This window comes from Sturnira hondurensis, unplaced genomic scaffold (assembly GCF_014824575.4).
Source record: "Sturnira hondurensis isolate 20B ecotype Veracruz unplaced genomic scaffold, ASM1482457v3 Scaffold0003090, whole genome shotgun sequence".
In the NCBI taxonomy this organism is placed as follows: Eukaryota; Metazoa; Chordata; class Mammalia; order Chiroptera; family Phyllostomidae; genus Sturnira; species Sturnira hondurensis.
In genome coordinates, this window is record NW_028075721.1 from 6036145 (window position 1) to 6057391 (window position 21247).

General features: G+C 39.3%; 1 protein-coding gene across 1 annotated transcript in view; it reads left to right on the forward strand.

Moving 5' to 3' along the window:
• CDH8 (cadherin 8) overlaps positions 1-21247 on the forward strand; it is a 339116-nt gene that overhangs the window by 102626 nt on the left and 215243 nt on the right. Inside the window, exon 3 of the mRNA XM_037041593.1 lies at positions 10976-11270. Within this exon, the coding sequence (XP_036897488.1) occupies positions 10976-11270 (295 nt within the window). The remainder of the gene's footprint in view (positions 1-10975; positions 11271-21247) is intronic.

Genomic DNA, 21247 nt, shown 5'->3' on the forward strand with positions numbered 1-21247 from the left:
ATTAATAGTATTGATAAAACAGTCAATTTACAGATTTCCAGCAAATCTGTAGGTCTGTTCACAGTGAGAACCCAGGGCACTTCCAGTTTTCAGATCTCCCTGGAAGTCGAGCTGTTGTCATGAATGTCATTCCGGCTGCTCTTTGGCATTTTTCTCAGCACACTTCCAGGTTGTGCTGGTAGAATGGAACTGACATAGATAAATATATACGTGAACCCACACACACTCAAACACACACGCAGTCACAGCATTGTGGGCTACCTTATTACTACCTAATTCTCATGATCTATGGCATGTTAGGTTTCATCTGCAAATATTGACTGAAGGGATAATAGTGCTTAGAATAGCAGAAGTTAAAAAAACTTCCACATACATGCTATCCTTCCAACAATCTGAGATAATATTTTTGATAATGGTGTCAATGGCCTTGTTAGTATTGTTTAACAAGTGGAAACTAAAATAGGAAAAATTTTGCAATTGGTTCACAATCATATCTAATAGCTGTAATGCAGAATAAATCTTCATGTTCTCATCTGCCTAAAAAAAGGATGTTTGTGAATCTAGTCAGTTAGCCATCCTCTCATCCACTCTTTCATATCTTATACATATCCTATACATCTTCTCCCATCCTCCTCTTTCTAATTCTCTTATCAACACATCCATCCATCCATCCATCCATCCACTCATCCATCCACTAATTGAGTACTCATGTGTGACACTGGAAAATGAGATTATTTTTGTTAAATCTGAGCTTTGTTCATGACCCTCTGCTTTCTTTCCAGACTCGGAGTGGAACAGTTTACGGTGCTCAAGGGGTGGGCGTGGGTGACACAGCGAAGTTATTATCATTAGCCTTTTTGGTCATATAAGAAAGATGATTTGCCAATGTCACATCCATTCCAGAGCCCAACTTGAACTCCAGGTGTACGTCTTTAATTTCAATTACATCACTCTTCCAAGTTCATAGCATTTAGATTATCCCACAGTCTCTTCATAAATATAGGATTTCAGAGAGAGTACATGACTGTCATTTGCTTGTCCACTGTGCTCTTCCCCACAGCGCTCTTGTCAGTTATTTGGGTAACAAGATACATCCTGTTTGGCAAGTCATTGTGATTACCACATCAGAAGTCTACTTCAAATTGTTACTGCCTATTAGTGCTCTGGTGAAAGTTCTTTAGAAACATAAAGAACATCAGCAAGGCATTCTCTTAACTCTTCCCCCTTTTTCTGAAGTACAACTAAATTTTCCACTGTAAACTGACCTTTGGAAAATATCACAAATATCTGTTTTAAATATTTGTCTCTGTTTAAAATCTACTTCTTTTGTTTGGACAGTAATTCTGGGTGTCTGTCTTTAGTCCTACTCACCTTGCTTACACAGTGTATTACTACATTTGGCATGAAATATTTCCCACCCATATGTCTGTCTGTCTGTCTATCTATCTATCTATCTACCTAACTTATTAAGAGAGATAAAAAGTTTTTTTCCAGGAAACTTTAGGAGAGATTATTTTGTTGAAAATTAAATACGCATCCATGATCTTCATATAAGAATCTCTTATAATTTATTGTTGGACTTCCAAGGACTGTGTTTACTTTAGTGTAAGGCAGAGAATAGTACTCTGAGACAGAATCATTTATGTTTTTTTCAAAATCAATCTTTTAGTGAGAAACTCTATCATTTTTCTAGCCTACCCACTCACCACATGTCCATCTGTTTACTCATCCATTGATTCATAGTATTTAATATGTGTTGAAGGACAGCTAAAACTCTTGTTTAGTCGGTCATCACTTCATCTGTTAATTTCTTTATCCTTACATTCTCCAATAAAACCATCTATCTAATCATCTTCCTCTTATCAACCAATTTATCCACCTGTCTATCCATCTACTCTCAATCCATTCACCTAAGTCTCTATTAGTATTTCTTAATACTATTAGTATTTATCCACACTCTTTCCCACACAAGCATTTATTCAATGACCTCCTACTTCTAGACTTACAGTTACTAAGTAACAAGAAACAAAAGCAATCTAACGTCAAATATTTCACAATTTTACTTAATAAAGCTGGATATAAGGAAATAAAAACTTCTACTACCATGTGCATTGAATAAGTGAATAATCACCAGATATGTGATTATGTGGTATGTCCGATGTAAGAGTTTCAGCCTGTATTATCCCAGGATCATTTGACTCAAGAAGTGGCATTCTTTTCTTTAATTGAATTTATTGGGGTGACATGGTTAACAAAATTATACAGGTTTCATGTGCACAATTCCACAACACATCACTGGATTGTGTGTTCACAACCCCAAGACAAGTCTCTGTCACCAATTATCCCTGATACCTTCCTTTGCCTTTGCTCTTTCCCCCTCCCCACAACGATTTGACAAAGGAAGCAAACACATCCAATGGGGTAAATAAGGATAGTCTATTCAATAAATGGTGTTGGAAAGTTGAACAAATACATGCAAAAAAGAAAGAGACTAGACTACCATCTTATACCACACACGAGAATAAATTGAAAATAGATTAAAGACTTAAATGTTAGGCTTAAAACCATAAAAACCCTAGAAGAAAACATAGGCAGTAAAATCTCAGGCATTTCTTGTGATAATATTTTTTTGTAATATCTCTTGGGCAAGGGAAACAAGGCAAAAAACTGGACAAATGGTACTACATCAAGCTAAAAGGTTTTTCTTCAGCAAAGGAAACCATCGTTCAAGTGAACCAACTGAATGGAAGAACCTGTTTGCTGATACATCTGATAAGGAGTTGCTTCCAAGCTTGATAAAGAACTTATAACATTCAACACCAGAAAAAATTGACAATACAGTGAAAAATCGGGCAAAGGACCTGAATGAGTGGCATTCTTATTTTTACTACAAGTCGATGTCCTATGTTGCATCCGGACCCAGGATACGTCGTTAGGTATATTTTTCTTGGAAAACACTTCCGGGTTTGGAGGGACCTACTGTTCTCAAATTCAGGCTCCACCAGAACCCATGCATTTTTATTTGCATGTCTTATTTCCTGGAGCTATCAGACTTTGATCTGTTGTCTCTGATCCCATTTTAACTATTACAAAAACCCTGTAGTTAGGGGTATGGAAACCTTTCACAAATGATGAAACGGAGTTTTGGGGAGGTTGAATATGTTCCTCGGTACCTGACAGTTTGTTCCAATCTGGCTGTTTCTTATCACGTGTTCATTCCAGGTCCCATGATCTCAGCTACTACTTCATATGTTTTTGCTTGCCTTGTGGAAATGCATTGACATCCAAGCCTGCAGCATGTAATATATTAACTAGGCTGTTACGAACACACGTAAGAAAAGGTACCCGACAGAAGCAGGTTCACTGCCTTTTTCTTTCTTTTCTCTTTCCTATAAGTGCTTGTTGTAATGAGGATGTCTCTACCTCGGTACTTCAAGAGAAAAAGAAAATCTGAGAATATGTCATTTAAGCATTCTTGAAGACTTTTTAAGACCATTTTTAATAAGATAGGCAAACAAATGATTTTTCTATGGCATCATTCTAGAATTAATCCATTTAATTCTCCTTTCTCTGAATCCTGTCAACAAGGATGACTTGGCTTTGAAATGCTATTTACTGTCAATACTTCCTTTACAAAAATTAGACTAAGTAACTTTCTTTATTGCAGCCTGGCTCAGCGAGATGGATTTGCTGTGGGGTGGGTTCGTCACATTGCCAACCTGTAAAGCCATGGTTGGCATAGAAGACAGTAGCAAATTTGCCAACATCTTGGATGTCAGCTGGGGAAGTCTCTTGGGAAACATCCTGCCATCCTCTCCTTGTCAACATTCTGTCTTAGCATTCCCGTCAGCTGACCATATTGCCTTTTTATTTCCATGTCTGTTCTAGTTCAAACTTCCACAGGATGTATCGGGTTCACAAAAAGTGTCTGTACTATATGATTACACACACATGGTTTCTACATGAATATATTAAACTTCCATTGCCATTTAGGGACAAACTAGAGGATTCTCCATTCTGTGGTCCTTATTTAGGGGAGCAAGAGGCTCCCAGACTAACTAGTTAAGCTTTCTGGATGGTCTCCATAGAATTATGCTAAAATGTGTAGGCTCTGGAAGCTGATTTAGCAGGAAGTATCTGGCCCTGTCATTTGTTAATTGTATGAGCTTAAGAAAGTGAATATTGTATTTACTGATCCTGAGCCTGTCATCCATTGGAAATGCCTGGCAAGGTGTAGAGCGTGAAGCTAGGTCCTGTGCAGATATAGATATGAATTTTAATGAGCATTTACTCTGAGTCAAGTGTGATGCTTGTTGGAGATCGGGCTGAATTATGGACATCAAAGCCCTGCCCTTGTGGAACTTACCATTTAAAGAGGCATGAGCCATACATTCCTTTTTCTAACTGTATTTTCAGGTCTTTGCAGCCAAAAGCAGCATTGCACTTGGACTTGCTTCTGATTTTTTTGTTTCTCCAGGCACTTGTCCCCATGGCCAGGTCAATCTGTCCAATACTCACACCGGCTGCTGACACAAATTTCTCAGACAACAGGATACTACACATTGTCCTGCTGTGAGATGCTAGGAAATATATTATTTTGTGAAGCAGTTGCCATTTGCAGTGTCAGATGTTCCGTTTCATTCTTTTAACCAGGGATCTTTTCTTCATTTGCCTCTTCAGACACATTTGAGAGTAGCCTGGTTTTTATGTGAATTACTTTGATAACTGCTATTATTCTGCAAAGTTATTTCTTATAAGGTGGGATGATAAAAATAACTGCATATTCCCAACTCGATCTTACTAGCATGTTGGGCGTTGTTATGCCTGTTACCTAGCTTTGGTGTTATGATATAATTTGTTGCTGTAACTGAGTAAGAGCAGGGTGGCTGGATGAGAGCTAACTAGGCTGGAATTATTTGGGTCTTCTATAGTAGTATCATGTTGCAGCAAATAAAGGCACCTGACAAGTTACGTAGCCTGTCATGGCACCCTTCCCCCTCCCAACCATCTACCACCGTCATGTGGTGCTTTATTGAGCTCTAATCCACATGAACAAGTGGTTTTCTCCAACTGGTAGAATGCCATGATGGGGCCAAACTCTTTCATGAACGGGCTATTTCAGGTCTGGTCAGCTTTCTTCAGGAGAAGGGCTAAAGTTCAAGTTGAACTCCTGATCCTTAGAGAAGGAGGAACTTCACATACATGAAGAGAACTCATATTCCTTTGTTGTTTCTCTTTATCTGCCCTTTTCCTCTCCTAGCAACCTAAACACGTGCCTAATGTGGATTGAAATCCTATATTCTTGTCACCTCAGAGACTTAGGTCAAACTCTTATAATGTGTCAAAGTGCCTGGTGCCATCTTTGATAGAGAATGGTTGGGACGTAAAGATTCCATTACAGTCTGTTCACTGATAGACTCAAAGCATATTTTCTCACTGACAGGCACTAGATACCAAGAACATAGTGTTAAGATATACATTCATTCAAGAGGGCTACCTGTGTTCTCCAAGGATGAGCAGATTCATGAAAATCAGACATTAGTGAGTAACAGAGATTCTTGCTGCGGTGACCCCTGGTCATCTCTTTTGGTTCCAAAAGATGACGATGATGATTCTCTTCCAGTAACCTAGATCCTCCCATAGAGGAAGATCAGCAACTTGAGAAACTCTCCTACGATGCCCTCTTGGCAGAGTGGAATGTCAAAATAGATTCTGATGTCAGCTCTGCAGGATTTTCAGAGGAGGAAGTGATTTTCTCTCTAGTTCTTAGAATCCTGTTCTCCATCACCCACTGAGGAGGAAAAGGTGCCCGGGCAGGGATTAAATCATTCCTAGGTTTTAAAATAGACACTCAGAGGAGACTTTATCCTCTCTAGGCTCTGCTGTCCTAAGAGGACTTTAGGTTGAGCGAGGGCCTGTGAACCAAACAACCGCGGTTCTATTCCCACTCAGGGCACATACCTGGGTTGCAGGCCAGTTCCCAGCAAGGGACGCACGAGAGGCAACCACACATTAATATTTCTCTCCCTCTCTCTTCTTCTCTTCCCTTCTCTAAAAATGAATAAATATATTTTTTAAAAAGTACTTTAGGGGTCCTGGGCAAGAAGGGGGAGCACAATGTATACATTTTTATTTTCAGGACAGAGATAGGGTGCCAGCGAAGACTGGGGTAAGGTGGCGCCCTTATTCTGAGAACAATGATATCTGAGGATGAGGTAATTGTCATCTATGATCCACGTAGTATTATCCATTCATTACCCTCCATTTATCCATCTATCCACTCCTTCATCCAAGGCGTCCCATCTACCGTCTCAGCTCTTGTGCAGGGCACTAAAGTTGAATACGTATTTGAGGGGACTCAAGGGCTGTGCACTTGGAATGGATCAGACTTGAGCTCATGGGGCCCAACTTTCCTAAAGTCTTTGCTCGCTTTCTAAAATCATTGTTTCCGAAATCAAATGAGAAAATGTTCTTTTCTTTCCTTCCTTTACATTCACCTTACTCCATATCTATTGTGCTTCTGAGAATTTGACAGACCCTTGACTAGGCAGGGTGAATACAAAGGAGGAGGAAAATGCAAATGCCTCCTACCATGACTCCTAGAGTGTGAACTCATATTTTAATTGGGGGGGTGTTATGCAAATAGGTGGAAGATGGTGAAGATATAATTAAACTGATACTCGAGATTCAGCTCAGTTATGTAGGAGTCCTGTGTTGATCCCTGATTGAAGCCTTTGTGTAAAATTCTGGGATTGTTTGTTGCACACCCAGCACTGTGCTTCTTCAGCCAGAACACTGGGAATGGCCAGAGAGATGGGAGATTCACCTGGTTGTAGATGTGCCATGTTGGGTGCAGGCGGAAGTTGAGAATCGAAATCAAAGCAGCTTTGTGAATCGGTGTCTAAGTTTTCTCTCTGACCTCCTCTTCCTCTCTGATCCCAGGACCTTGGCTTACAGGCACACTGCCACCACTGTGACGTCATGGAAACCAAATTATTACTTTGTCAGGCTCCTGACCAAAGCCTCATGTTTATGGATTGTCTTGTTGCTTATTTGTAATCAAAGCCCACCTCGGCCTCTTGGTTTCAAAATTCCACATAACATGGCCCTGCCTTGTTTCCTAGTCTTACTTCCTGACACCTCGGTTTTCCCTCACTCAGGCTCTGGGCACTTTAAACATCTGTCATTTCTCTGACTCAGTAGCCCTGTCTTATCTCTGGATCACCCCCCCCCCCCCCCCGCCCCACCGTGGTCACCTGGGCCTGGCGTGCATTCCCTCCCTCCCTGAGATCTGCAGTTTTAATCCTTACTGCTCTGGGGAGGCCGTTTCTCTCCATCCACAGTGCCCTTTCTATGCACTCTCGCAGCCCCCCGATCTTTCCTCATCATTGCCTCTGGAGCCTGCGTATGAATCCACAAAATTTAGCCCAGCATAGGGCTGTTAAGGTGGTCACTTGCTGATAGTGCATTCAGTGGAAAAGTTCCCTAAAAGTCTCCGAATCTCACTCATTTTATTGGGTGAATGGAGAGATATGGGAGACTACCATTCTATTTATCCTTAGAACGTGTTTATCGAGTGATGAGTCGTCCACATATGTCATGATAATAATGACTACCATTATTATACTTCTAACTGTTCTGTCATTTGTGTATGGCCCCCTGACTTAGGGGTCTTTGAGGGCAGAGTGTGTCCGTGCTTTCTCTGCGCAGGCTCTGAGCGTGTTTAGTACATGAATGCGTGGGTCTTTCTGCGTCACAGCCAGACCAAGGAGACTTCCACCCCAGACCCATTTGCATGTGACCTTTGTCCTGCTCTGATGAGCAGAAGCAGCCCTCGGGAGAGGTGCTCCTCACTCTTCTCCATGCGGTACGATGTGTGGACGTTTGGTACATTTGAGAGTATCTTTGGCCCTATCACCGCCCAGGTCCTGAGGGTGGGATGCATCAGTAGAGGCAGGGTTGATTCATTAAGGGGAGCAGATTCAGGCAGACTGCGCATCACGAATCCTTCTGAGGTCCAGACCTGGAGTCTTACAAGCATTTGATGCCTGGCAATTGCTCTTCTTGCTCACCTAGACTCCTTTATTTGTGATGTGACATTGGCTACTTGAACAAGCGTGTGCCAGTGTGTGTGTATGAGAGAGACTTACATAAATAATACAGTGAAATGAATAAAGAGCGAAATACAATAGTCTATATTTCAAGGTTACCATTAGCCTGGGGAGGTAGATTTTTACTGAGATTTTGCTAAAGATTCATTTTCAGAAGAAAGAGGGAGCCTGTAGTGTTTACTTGTTTTTTTCTTTCCCTGCTGTTTCAGGATGAGGTCTGGGGAACCTGCCCTCACTTAGGTTGCAGCCGGGCTCATCTTCATTGTGTCTTCTGTCACTTGTGTATCGTCCAGTATGACATGAAGTGAAATGATTTTCGTTGTTGCGCACTTAATATGTCCGCCTTCGTTTTTCTTGCTTTCAAATAGATTACACATTCTTTTTAAATAGAGTTCTAAAATCAATTCTTTGGGGTAGATGTTTCATCTTCATATTATAGGCAGAATAACCGAAGCTCAAAGAAAAAAGTGTTAATTTCTCCAGTTTACATAGTTAGAGAGACCTGAATCTTAACTTTGCCTTTTTCTCTTTCAAAACACTGCATTTCTCTTCTCCCTCAGTTATTTCTGAACACAAGGGACCTCAAAACTTTAGTTAAGATTATAATTATAATTTAATAATTGATAAATATAAAAATGTGGCACAAATAAATTCTAACAGGATGATAACACTGTTTTGAGGACCTAATTTGTAATAGCAAAAATGCTATTGATAAGTATAACACACACCAGTAACTTCTGTGTCTCAGGAATGCTTTGTATATTAATGGGAGCCTCCAATAATGATATATTATTCAAATATTCTTTTTTTAATAAAAATGCTAATAGACATGTTAAAATGCACATAAATTAAAATGATCATAAATTAGGATTAATATCACATTAATGAATTATAATCCCACACTCATTAAGATAAAGTGGCATTTCAATATTTGCTCTTGTTAATAAATTTGATACAATAAATGAAGGGGATACATTTTGAGATTCAATAAATAATTGATGTAATCTTAGGCTTTAACTTTTTAAAATATTCAAAAGTAAAGTAGGAGATCTAGATGCATTTGAATTCTTTGTTCCTGTTTTATGTCTTTTTAATAATCTTTTCTTTTCATTTATTGAAGTGCTAAATACAATTTAACTGGCAAAGAAAGCGATAGAGCCTGTTCTGAATGAACACGGCCCCAAGAGGGTACAATATCTCCTGAGTTTCTAGGAGTTTCTTTCCACAAGACAGTTTATTGTTTTAAAGGAATAAATATTTGGGATCTCATGGTGCAATAAGTGGAACTATATTGGTATTTAAATAACTGAGTTAAACTGAAATCATGTGCTTTGTATGTTCCAACTATAATTCAATGACTGTTTTTTAAAAAGCAAACTAAAGATAAACATTTTTGTTTTATTTTAGATTTTTGAAAAACAGGAGTCAGCGTAAAATACAAACAAGTGCCGTTCATCAGAACACTCCTGTCTCCCTCTTGAGAGTAAATTGGACATGTTATTTTTATTTTTTTTTAATTCTCACCTGAGGATATGTCTTTGTTGATTTTAGAGAGAGAAAGGGAGAGAGAGAGAGAAACATTGAAGTGAGAGAGAAACATCAATCAGTTGCCCCTCATATGCTTCCCAACCTGGAATCGAACCCAGAACCAAGGTATGCAAGTGCCTTGACCAGGAATCGAACCTGCAACATTTTCAGTGGATGACATGACACTCCCACCAACTGAGCCATCTGGCTAGGGCGAAACTGAATAGTTTAAAGCCAGTGTGGTTCTACAGCTGCCAAAACGGTTCAGGTGGGGCAGCGTCAGTGACTACCTGTCGCCATGACCCGAGGTGGGTCTGGGGCGCTGCTACAAAGTTTCTACTTTCCTAAGCATTCTTAGTTTTGGGACGTGTACTCCCCGACTGTGGCTTCCAGTATCCTACCTTCCAGATACTGGATCTTCCAGTATCCAGTATCCAGTGTTCTACTTTATAAAAAGGAAGTGATTTTTCTGAACCTGAAGAGTTGTGTGAAACAAAGTAAAAATCCTCCTAGGCAAACATAACATTTCAATGGACACCGGGCTATTAGAATTATTTTTGCTTTTGTAAATGTAATGCGCAGATCTGAGTTGTGTTCAAGGTCTAGCAGGCCTGATTCCACACTATGGGCCTTGGGGAGGTTGTCATGTCAAACTTCCTTTTTTTCCCCTTTCATATGAAATATTTTAATTCATTTATTTTCTGGTAAAAATTAAGGAAATTACATGAGAAGGAATTCACAGAGTTCTTGGCATACAAATTAGTGATCCATAAAAGGTAGCTAGTAATAACACCTTTAAATAAATGCATTCATAAATTGAAAAGAAGCCATCTATTTTTGTAATTTTTTCCTTCATCTTTTTATTGTTCTAAATGCATATCAGTTTGTACTAAACAGGTCAGAGTATTTTTTAAGCATTTAAACTTAATTTTATTATGTTTTATCTTGATTTATATACATGCAGTTGCCTAAACTCCTTGTCCAGCTACTGTTAGCAAAAATAGATGAAGTTGCAATGAACGTAAAAAGAACCAACCAGACATTCAAGGAGAAAGTGGATAAAACAAATAAGGTGGCAGCCCTGGCTGGTGTAGCTCAGTGGATTAAGTGCCAGCCTGCAAACCAAAGGGCCACTGATTTGATTCCCAGTCGGAGCACATGCCTGGGTTGCAGGCCAGGTCCCCAGTGGGGGCCATGTGAGAGGCAACCACACATGGATGTTTCTCTCTCTCTCTCTTCCTCCCTTCCCCACTCTCTAAAAGTAAATAAATAAAATCTTAAAAAAAAATAAGATTGCAAATTGCCCCATCACTAACTGATGTCACTTTTCATTTTAGCTACACACAGACCTGGATCCTGGGAGCAAAAAAATCAAGTATATCCTCTCTGGTGATGGAGCTGGGACAATCTTTCAAATAAATGACATAACAGGAGATATCCACGCTATCAAAAGACTTGATCGAGAAGAAAAGGCGGAGTACACCCTCACAGCTCAGGCGGTGGACTGGGAAACCAACAAGCCCCTCGAGCCTCCTTCTGAATTTATCATTAAAGTTCAAGACATCAACGACAATGCACCAGAGTTTCTTAATGGGCCCTATCATGCCACTGTACCGGAGATGTCCATTTTGGGTATGTATGCTTCCAATTTCGCAGAACTATTAGGAGTCATCTTTAAAATAGCCCCTGGCACCAGGGATAGTGGATCGCTGAATAAAAGACATTTATTACTGTCTTATCTCTAATTTGCATTTCCAAATCCCCCTTTTTAGGCTCAGAGCCACAGCTCAATAGCTTCCGTCTCTTAGTAATAGGAACTGGCGAAGCGGTTTTATTAAAATATCTCTTTCTGCCCGACAGTGCTTCAATAGGCTGAATTTGTATGCCTCTCGTAGACTTGTAGTTGAAGTATTGTTACTGAGGCGGATTTATCAAGATTTGTTCCAATATGCCAGACTAATCCTATTGATATTTGCTTGATGTTTAATTATTTGTTTGTGTATATTCACAGGCAGATGCAGTGCATAGAGAAACAGAGAAGCGTCTAGGTCTGTAGTCAGCCAGATATTGAATTGAGCTGGTGGGTCGAGTCGAGAGTGGATTAGGAAATGCTATGGCTGGCTTACCTTAACTGAACTCTTTTTCAGAAGCGCTCCCATCACCAAGGGCTTGCTCCCAATTTTTCTGAGCCATTGAAGTGTCTATTACATTGTACAGAGCAGTATATGTTTCAAAACGTGATTTTCTAGTTTTTCTTTTTTTGTTGTTGTTGTTTTGGATCTGCTGCTCTCAACCCCAAACCCTGGCCTTGATCCTGGAAAAGCCTCTGATATCACCCAGGCTTTGTACTAGAGAGCTCTTCCTTATCTGACTGAATTAGCAGTCAGGGTCCAAAATTCAGAGTGCACAACCGCCCCGGTCATTCTAATGTGTGGAATATAGACCCTACTTAGTTTTAAATTACACTTGGGGCCAGCTACGAGGATACATGCATCAAAATTAAAATGCAACAGAATGGCATAAATTTGACTGAAGCAGGACAACCTGATGAGACAATGAGACAAATAAAAGGCGTGTGTAGAGACATATATTGAAGGCCAGAATTAATTAAGTAGCTTGGCGTTCTTTGAAAGCTTCTTTTTTTTGGGGGGCGGGGTTCTAAAGGACAGTTTATTGTTGTTTTTTTAGTTACTACACATACTTGGACTCACCCATTTAAATATCTTTTTATATAGTTTTTGTCGTTTTGGTAGTTCTTTTTTTTTTAATTTAATTATTGTTCAAGTACAGTTTTCTGTCTTTTACTCCCATCCCAGCCCACTCCCCTCCCCCGTGCTCCCCACCTCCCTCCCATTTCCACCCCCCTTAATTTTTGCCCATGTGTCCTTTATACTTGTTCCTGTAAATCCTTCCTCTTTCCCCCTGAACATCCCTCCCCTCTCTCCTCTGGCCCCTGTTTTACTCAGAGTACAGCTTTGATATACTCCCTGCAGCCGCAAATCAGAATTGACTGTGAGCTTTCACATCTTACCCAAGCCCTTCTCCTACCAAGAGTCTGCTTTGCGTATCTTTTGTGCAAGGAATTCTACTTTTATTAATTTCTTTCTTCTTATCAGATCACATGGCTTCTCTATGAATGATTGAAATGGCACTATTTCTAGGGAAACTTGTATGGCTTTTTAGCAGAAAGTTATCTCTCTCGTGTTACTATTACCACAAAAAGAAACCCACAGACAAGCAAAAACATCTCCATGTGTCTGCTTCTTTCAAACTCTGACATGCAAACGGAAACTGACAAACACTAGATTTTTTTGTTTTGTTTTGTTCTCATTTGATCACTCGCTTCCTTTATCTTTTCATCTGGATTAAAGTAACAGGGTTTTAAAGGACAATGGGCACCTACAATACACAAAGAACCCTTTATTTTAATTGCTCACAAACAGTGAAGGGGGATGTTGTTACTTTTTCCTCGTTATCGTGATTTTTACATCTTCATGGCCAACTCTGTATCTATTTATTGTAAATGTGTCAGAGACTTCCATCTCTGTGTATATGAGTCATGTGCCTGATAAACATTTGGAGGAAGAAGTTCCCCACTCCAACTTCGACAGACTCCAAGGTCAACTTCAGCTAAGGAAAGGATTGTAAAGATAATATTAGCTACATTATGCAACACGTATGTGCGCCTATAAATACACAGCATACAGTGTTTTCCTAGCTAAAAGATTTTTCTTGATTGGAAAGCAGAAACTAAAAGAAATAACCTACACTAACACACACAGCTATTTTTCCTTAGAGAAGTGCCTTATCTATGATGTCTCTTTCAAAAACTGCATGGGCTAGGCTACAGTTCAAAGTAGAGGTTGGGAACCTAAAAAGGTAGAGTTTTGAATCCTGGTTTTATCCCTTATCATTTGGCTGACTTTGAAGTTCGGGGAGGTTTAATTATTGCTCGTTTTCCTTAGCTACAATGCAAAGAGAATAACTTCCACCTTGCTTTCATTGTGTAAGAATTGTGCGGTAACATACAAGGTCAAGGTGTGTCAGAAAGTAAACAAGCATTCCATAATTGGTGGTGGTGGCGGTGGTTTTTGCAAAATTATTTGTATTAATCTCTTCCCCACCTTCCCTTATGTATCGATTTTATGCATTGGGTGTATGGTTGCTGTTTGACTCCAGCCTCTCTGGTTAAAGGAAGCAGCAGCAGCTGCACTATTTTATTGTCAAGTGTGAATTATTCCCTTCATTTCTCATGAAGGTGAATATCAGGATGAAGGTCACTTCTATCTCCTTTCTCTGCTCACGGTGCTCTCCCGGCCTGTCTCTTCCCTCCCCGCCTTCCTCCTTTCATTTTTCTTCCTTCGCTGCTGCAGAAATGCCAGTCTCTGCACCTGTGCGTCCCGAGGAATGCCAGCCAGGACCGGGGGAGTTCACTGTGCTGAACATGAACAATAAAATTCTCATTGAGAAATTTACCAGTATTAAATTGAAATGAATGTGATGTTCAAGAACAGGCTGCCAGTTGACAGGCTGTCAAGACAAAACACACGTATATATTTACCCAAATGGCAGCTAAATTATTTTAGAAATATCTTATTTGGGAGCTGGAGATGCAGCTCTTTTATATTCAACTGTGAATTGCATGCAGAACTTGATGAGAATTCACTTTTATGGTAATGCAACATAAAGAGCGACATGCGAGCTTGTCTGGTTTTTACTGTGGATACCAAGCTAGCTCTGTTGAAGTTGGTTATTCAATGAAAATTTACCTGTACTTATCGATTTTCAGATAATTTCAGTAGGTATTTTCAATGCTATTGCATGTTGGAGTGAGGGGTTTTAACCTTGTTTTTATGCCTACACCTGGGTTTGGGTAAAAGAAGCTTTTAATTTGATTTTAGAATGGAACCTCAGCTTATATGGCCTGAAATTTGCCTTCCGCTTGCATGAACCATGTAACCTCACTTTTTCTACCTATATAATGTGCACAATAATACCTACCTAAAAACCTATGTTTGGGAAAGCTCAATGATTATTTTAAAAGAGATACTAGTTTCTTTCCAAATGTCCATTTGTGAATCTTACTGGTATGAATCAAAAAATCTCCCATGTGATATACATTGCCTATATAATACAAATGCTCAAGAGCTGTAAGTGTGTGTTTCACAAATGTGCATATTGGAATGAACTCTATTTTGTTCAAAAGGTCATATCAGTGAACATCTAGGATAAAGTTTACTTCCTAAATTTGGCCCAATAAAAGATTAACACCAACAGCTACACTAAAATAGAGTAATTATAGCAATATACCTTAATAAAAGTGATATGAATGCGGTCTCCCTCAAAATATCTGGAATTTTCCACTTGATATTTTCAGACTGCGGTTGAGTACAGGTAACAGAAGCCATGAAAAGCAAAACTGCAGATAAAAGGGGACCAACGTCTGCATTGCCTAAGCTGCAGGCGTTATTGCATTGTTGAGTACACGGTTATATAAAACATGACGTTTGGGATTTTCTGAGTTTACTTTTAGATTCGGGGCATCTCTAATAACGATTGATATGTAATGAAAAGTTGCTGTGTGCCAGAAGCTAGGTTAAAATGCTTCTAATATCCACAACAATCCCACAACATCGGTCGCGCTCTTAACTTCCCTACTTCTCATTATTTTAAAATCAGAAAACCGGGGGAAATTATAGCTAATCCAAATCCAGATATTAAGTGGAGGAGCAGGGATTTAAAGCTAGACATCCAACTTTACCTCCTCCAGGGTTAACCAGGGGGCTCGACTAATCTTTCATAATATCTCTGGGGAGCTGGGTTTGTGTGAACACCAAGATTCTGCTGCATATTAATCATCGTTAATGTTTTTCCAGTGTGGAGGTGCTCTAGAGGCAAGCACACTTTGCAAACTAAATTGAAGAACTGGAGTGGGATTTGGACAAGGAGACGTTTGGGGGCAGTTTTATACGACTGTCAAGATAGGAATATAAACACTTTAAACATGTAAGAACAATGCATCACAAAGAAATTTAAAACAATGAAACTAAGAATAGTGTGGCGAATAACTGGGGCCAAAATGCCATTAATATGATAAGGAAAAGACTAAATAGAGGAAACTGGGATCAAGTCTAGATAATGCAAAAGGGGAATGCACTCTCCATCCAAAAATAATGACCAAAAGAGCAGCAGTTCAAGAGAGGACTTAGTAAAAATATGTGTTTAAGAGGCTTATACCTGAAGGAGTTATGAAAGTCAGTACACAATGTACAAGTGAACTTACTCTTCTTGAAGAGTAACTCAGCCAGAAGAAAAATGTTCACATTTGAACATAATTTCAGGCTCTTTCCTTCTATGTGCTATTCTCATTCTTCTGTCTTTTCTTATCTTGAATTTTATGCCTTTTCTTTGTGACCATGTATTTTTATGCTAAACATCCTCAAATCCTCATTTGGTAAAAGGCCCGTACAAAATACACGCTACCACTTTTCATTTTTTTTTATTACCTTTCATCTGGAACACGTTTTATCTTAGAGAAAAGTTGCAAATGCAGTTGTCCAAATCTATTTTTCCCGAACTACTGGAGACTAAGTGGCTGATAGGATGCTTAGCGCCATGGGAAGCTGGCGTAAGTCCTTCCCACGCCGAAGTTTCTCTACCCAGCACGATATAAGCATCAACATGAGGAAGTTCATTTTGCTGCACCATTGCTGTCGAATGCACCATCGTCAGTAAGATATCTCCAGTTGTTCCAACAGTGTCCTCTTACAGTAAAAGGGTCAAATCCATGCCGTACCCTAAGTTCACCTCTCTCTCTCCAGCTCTAAAGCAACGCCACAGGGTTCATTCCAATTTTTTCTCTTTTTTCCAAGAGTGAGAAATTTGAGGGGTTGTTTTTATGCTCCACATATTTATTATTTGAATAACCTTTGTGCCTTCGGTTCATCCTCTGTCTCGTGCCCACAAGGGTTTACCTGGTGTCTCACCGTTCCCTCCCCTCCCTGCCCTCACGTGGATTCTTACCTCCCCCCAGCCACACCTAAGGATTTGTGCACTGAATAGTTCAGGCAGCACACAGACAGTCCGGAGTACAGGCAGGAACCTACATTACCCTCTGCTTTTCATGTCCTCTATACCTAAATCACTTCTTAATATATAATAGACCTGTGTAGATGTCTTTCAGTTGGTATTCAACATCGTTTTACTGAAAAGTCAAGTTTGATTGATAAACACTGAGTTAAAGAAAAAAATGCTCTCTATACTTCAGTCTCTAAAGTATGAGTATATCATAATTTAATAATACATGTGGTGCCTGGACCCAGTTGTGATTTGTGGGTGTGTTTATGTGAGAGGGGGCCTTCCCACACAACACCAAGCAATTCTTGGGCAACTTCATGGTGTCTTGCAATTCAGCTCAATTCTGACACTTTGTCAGAATTGAGATTCCAGAGACAGCATCAGATCCCACAGGCTGAGGTAGTCCTATTAGGCTGTGTACCCACCCTGTGTCCATTTCACAGGCCAATGGCAAGTCCAGGTCATCACCTGTGCTTGTAATCAACAAGCTGTAAATCAGAGGCCCCCATAACCCACCTCCTTGCATTCGATTAATTTGCCACAATGGCTCACAGAACTCGCAGCCATTTGCTAGAAAGGCTCACAGAATTCACTAGGTTATCAATTTATTATAAAAGACTAGAATTCGGGAGGAGCCAGATGGAAGGGACACATCCGACAAGGCACACAGGAAGGGGCATGGCAGTTCTGTGCCCTCCCCAGGTGCACCACTGTCCCCAAATCTCAGTTGTTCACCTCCGTAAGTGCTCGCTGACGCTGTCCTTTCAGCTTTTATGGTTAGGAGTGATTCCATCATGGACCACTGACAGTTGATTCAATTGCCAGCCCCTCTCCCCTCCCTCACAACTGTCTCTATGCACTGCCACATGTTAATTTAGCAGGCAATGAAATAGTGAAATTTGCAAGTTCTCTGGACCAAAATGAAAGCGATAATAGCTATAGCTTAAATGGATTATTCGTTTGTTATTCTTACCACTGTGCCGTACATATGTTAGTCTGATGTAAAGATTCCCAAAGTAATAATGAAAGAGATTCATTTCATATTCATTTTTATTATTAAAAAATTCTGTCTCATAAGCTTAAAAGATTAAAAAATGTTCATACTGACAAACTATCTTCAACCTAACATACTTTTTTTCTTATAATTTAGAGGGTGTGGCTTGTTTTCTCTCTCTCAGCTAGATATGAAGAGAATCCAGCAGGTTTCTCTATTTTAAAGGGGGGAGAGAGGCAAAGTCAAAAACGTATATTGGTGATTTTGATTACATTTTTTGTCTTATATTTGATTCAGAGTGATGAACAAAATTGAAATTCTTTAGGGAAACATGGGAGGGAAATCATGAAGCCTGAAATAAACACCCTCAAAAGACATCCAGCTGGCCTTCCTGATATGAACGCATATAACAGCCGTGGTCTCCAAACTCTGAGATGGGGTGAGGATCATGCAGTTTCTATTCTGTATTAAGAAGCTAAACCTCTATAGGGACATGAAGACAGTTGGCTTGATAGCTGATTTCTTTTTGGTAATGAGTTACAATCTATTGTCTGGATTTACCATAATTTGTTCACCTGCTGAGGGACATCTTGGTTGCTTTTAAGGTTTGGCAATTATGAACAAAATGTCTTATAAACAAATAAACAAAAAAATTACTAGAGTATTCAAATGGGAAAGTTACTGGCAATTAACAGTGAGAGGTACCTAAAATGTATTAGTCTTCTAAGAGGCATTATGTTGTTGCCACATTTTGATGAGGAACAAACTGGTGTATAATATGGGAATATAAACAAGATTTATTTGAATGCCTTCTAAATATGAGGGAATACCTTCCATCAAATTTTTCTTCAATGCTTACTCCTCTGTTCTTGCCAAATTATAACATGCAATTTCATTAATCATTGGTAGCACAGTAATTTGATTAATCAATTAATTTTATTATCCCTAATGAAACTATTTTTAGGGCCTTATAATTGTTAATTCATATCTGATCTCTTTAAAGTTAAGTCCTTTAATCTAAGTATCAACCCATAAAATATGCTGACACAGGTAGAATGGCTTAGGGAATTTTATTATACATTTTATACATACTTCTATTTCCCTTCAGATCAAATTTTATAGAAACCCAGCTTTTAGTAAGTTGAAAAGAGTTAAAATTCTAGAACTGTTTGTTACAGGATTGGCTCAGAAGCCTCAGGTACAATTACCAAGATAGAAAAGATGGAAATTTTCTATCAAGAGTGGTCTCCTCTTGTATATTTGGTCCATGAATTTAGGAATTTCAAGGAAGAAGTTGAAATCTTTGAATTATTTTTAGAAGATGAATTCCTAATCACTAGCCAATAAAAATTCTTCAGAATGGTATAAATCACCAGAAAATATAACGAAATACCTCATTTGGTTTTACACACATACATTTTGCAATATTGACATCACTTTTTATAAATATGATAAAATACTGTGTAAAAATGTAGTTCAATAAGTTATATGTATGCCTGAAACTTGGACCTACTGACAACAAATTTAACAATCCCTGCCCCTAACCCCATGGCCACAGGTAAGCAGTTACCCCCTGTGGAATGCAGTCTGTTGCCTTAGTCTAATTTAAAATGGGACCTGCCTGTCCCATCCATGGGTATCTCATCATTTAAACTGATGTTTCAGAGGATTAAAAGGAGAGCCTTAACTCAGCATGAGCAACATCTGAGTGAAGAGGCAGCATTGATTTTATATGTCAACCTGTGCCTTTAAACCAGGGCAGCCGATCAATATTCCAATTAAACAGCGGTTTACCAGCCTAGTCATAGCAAGAGCTAATGCTAAAGTTCTGTTTCTTTGCCTTTTAACTTTTCCTCCATTGTGTCCCTGCACCTGGTCATTAGACTTAAACCTGATTTAGTTGAATAACAATTCGATTCTCAGATTGGTTATGTAGGTACTGTCTAAGTTTTACAGAAATATATCTTTTACCCACTTGCATTCTGGCTTCTTCCTATTTCTGGATTTATTGGTTCACCTTTCTGAAAATTACACCTCACTCCTCTCTACTCAGAGAAATGCCCTATGGTCAACACTTCATCCAGGCCTACCCAGAGCCCTTCTGAGTTATTTTCCTCATTTTTAAAATAAGATATGCTTTCTACTCACATAATCTTCTGGTACTTCAAATACTGAAAAAGGATTCTTGCGTCAGTAAATCTGCACTTATCATGAGAAAAAATCAAAACACTCAAGACAAACTTCTTGTTGTAAATGGAAGGTTGAGAAAACAAGGTGGGATTCCACCCAGACGGCCCCACAATCCCGTTCTCTCTCTTGTCTCTTTGTTCTTGTGTGAGATTTGCTATTTTAGGATCCAGCACATTTATTGATTCTAGTGGCAAAGGGCAAATTGCTGTTAAATTATTCAACCCATGTCTGCGTGTATAGCTCTGTGAGTTAGTATCAACAGTCGCAGTGCTATGAATTTTTGTTACATAGTCATTAGCCATTTCAGGAAATCATGAATTAGAGCGACTGAGGAGTAAAACACCCATAGAGTTCAGCCTTTGCCCACACCTGCCCGTTAGAGAAATGAATCCTCTGCATGTCAGGGCAGATCCCAGACATGTATTTGTGAAATTCTGAAGCCTTGGCCAAAAATGAATGTGGGGCACCTTTGTCGGTGTATTTTTTGTGTGTATATGGCAGCAGTTTTCAATGTTTTTCATCTCATGGCACACAGACACTAATTACTAAAATTCTGTGGCATTCCCAAACATATGTCTTATGCTGATCTGACAAAAATAGGTATGATTTTGATTCATTCACACTGGGCAGCTATTGTTATATTGGCTGTGGTCATTTTTTTTTATTTGACAATCTAAGGAAAAAGAAGTCAGTGCGCCTGAGTAGTCAGGTACTGCATGTTTTAAAAATTCTAGCAGCACGTGGGCTGAAAATCACCGCTGTGTGGCATGCTCTTCTCAGAACCCTGCCTCGCATAGCTGATAGTGCTTCGTAAGTCTCTCTGTGTGTATTAATATTTTTCTTTAACTTTAATATGGGGCAGTCGTGGGCTTGATTGTTGTACTCCCTGGATTCACTGAACTTTAAAAATTGCCGTTAGATCTTCAGATCCCCGTGGGTGGTACCAACACAAGGCAATATACTGATCATGTATCAGAGGAATGTACACTTGCAACCTGTGTGGTCCTATTCATTGACATCACCCAACAAATTTAATTTAAAAAGTGCTTTTTAGACCAAAATGCTTGTGTTTTTTGGTTGGTTAGCAGTCACAGTTTAATCAGATATGTGCCTTTTTTTCTTATTCTTTTTACCGATACCTTCACAGAGAGAAAAATAGGATGACATTTGGGTGGCAGGACAGCCACATGCATAGACAAACAGAGAAAATGGTAGAGAAGATATGCAAACTATTAAAACAATAAAGGATAAAGATACGGATACAGACTTACGGAGAAAAAGATATAGACTGTGTGTGCATTTGGGATAACATTAGATATCCTAAAAAAAAGGTAAAAACAGTTACATT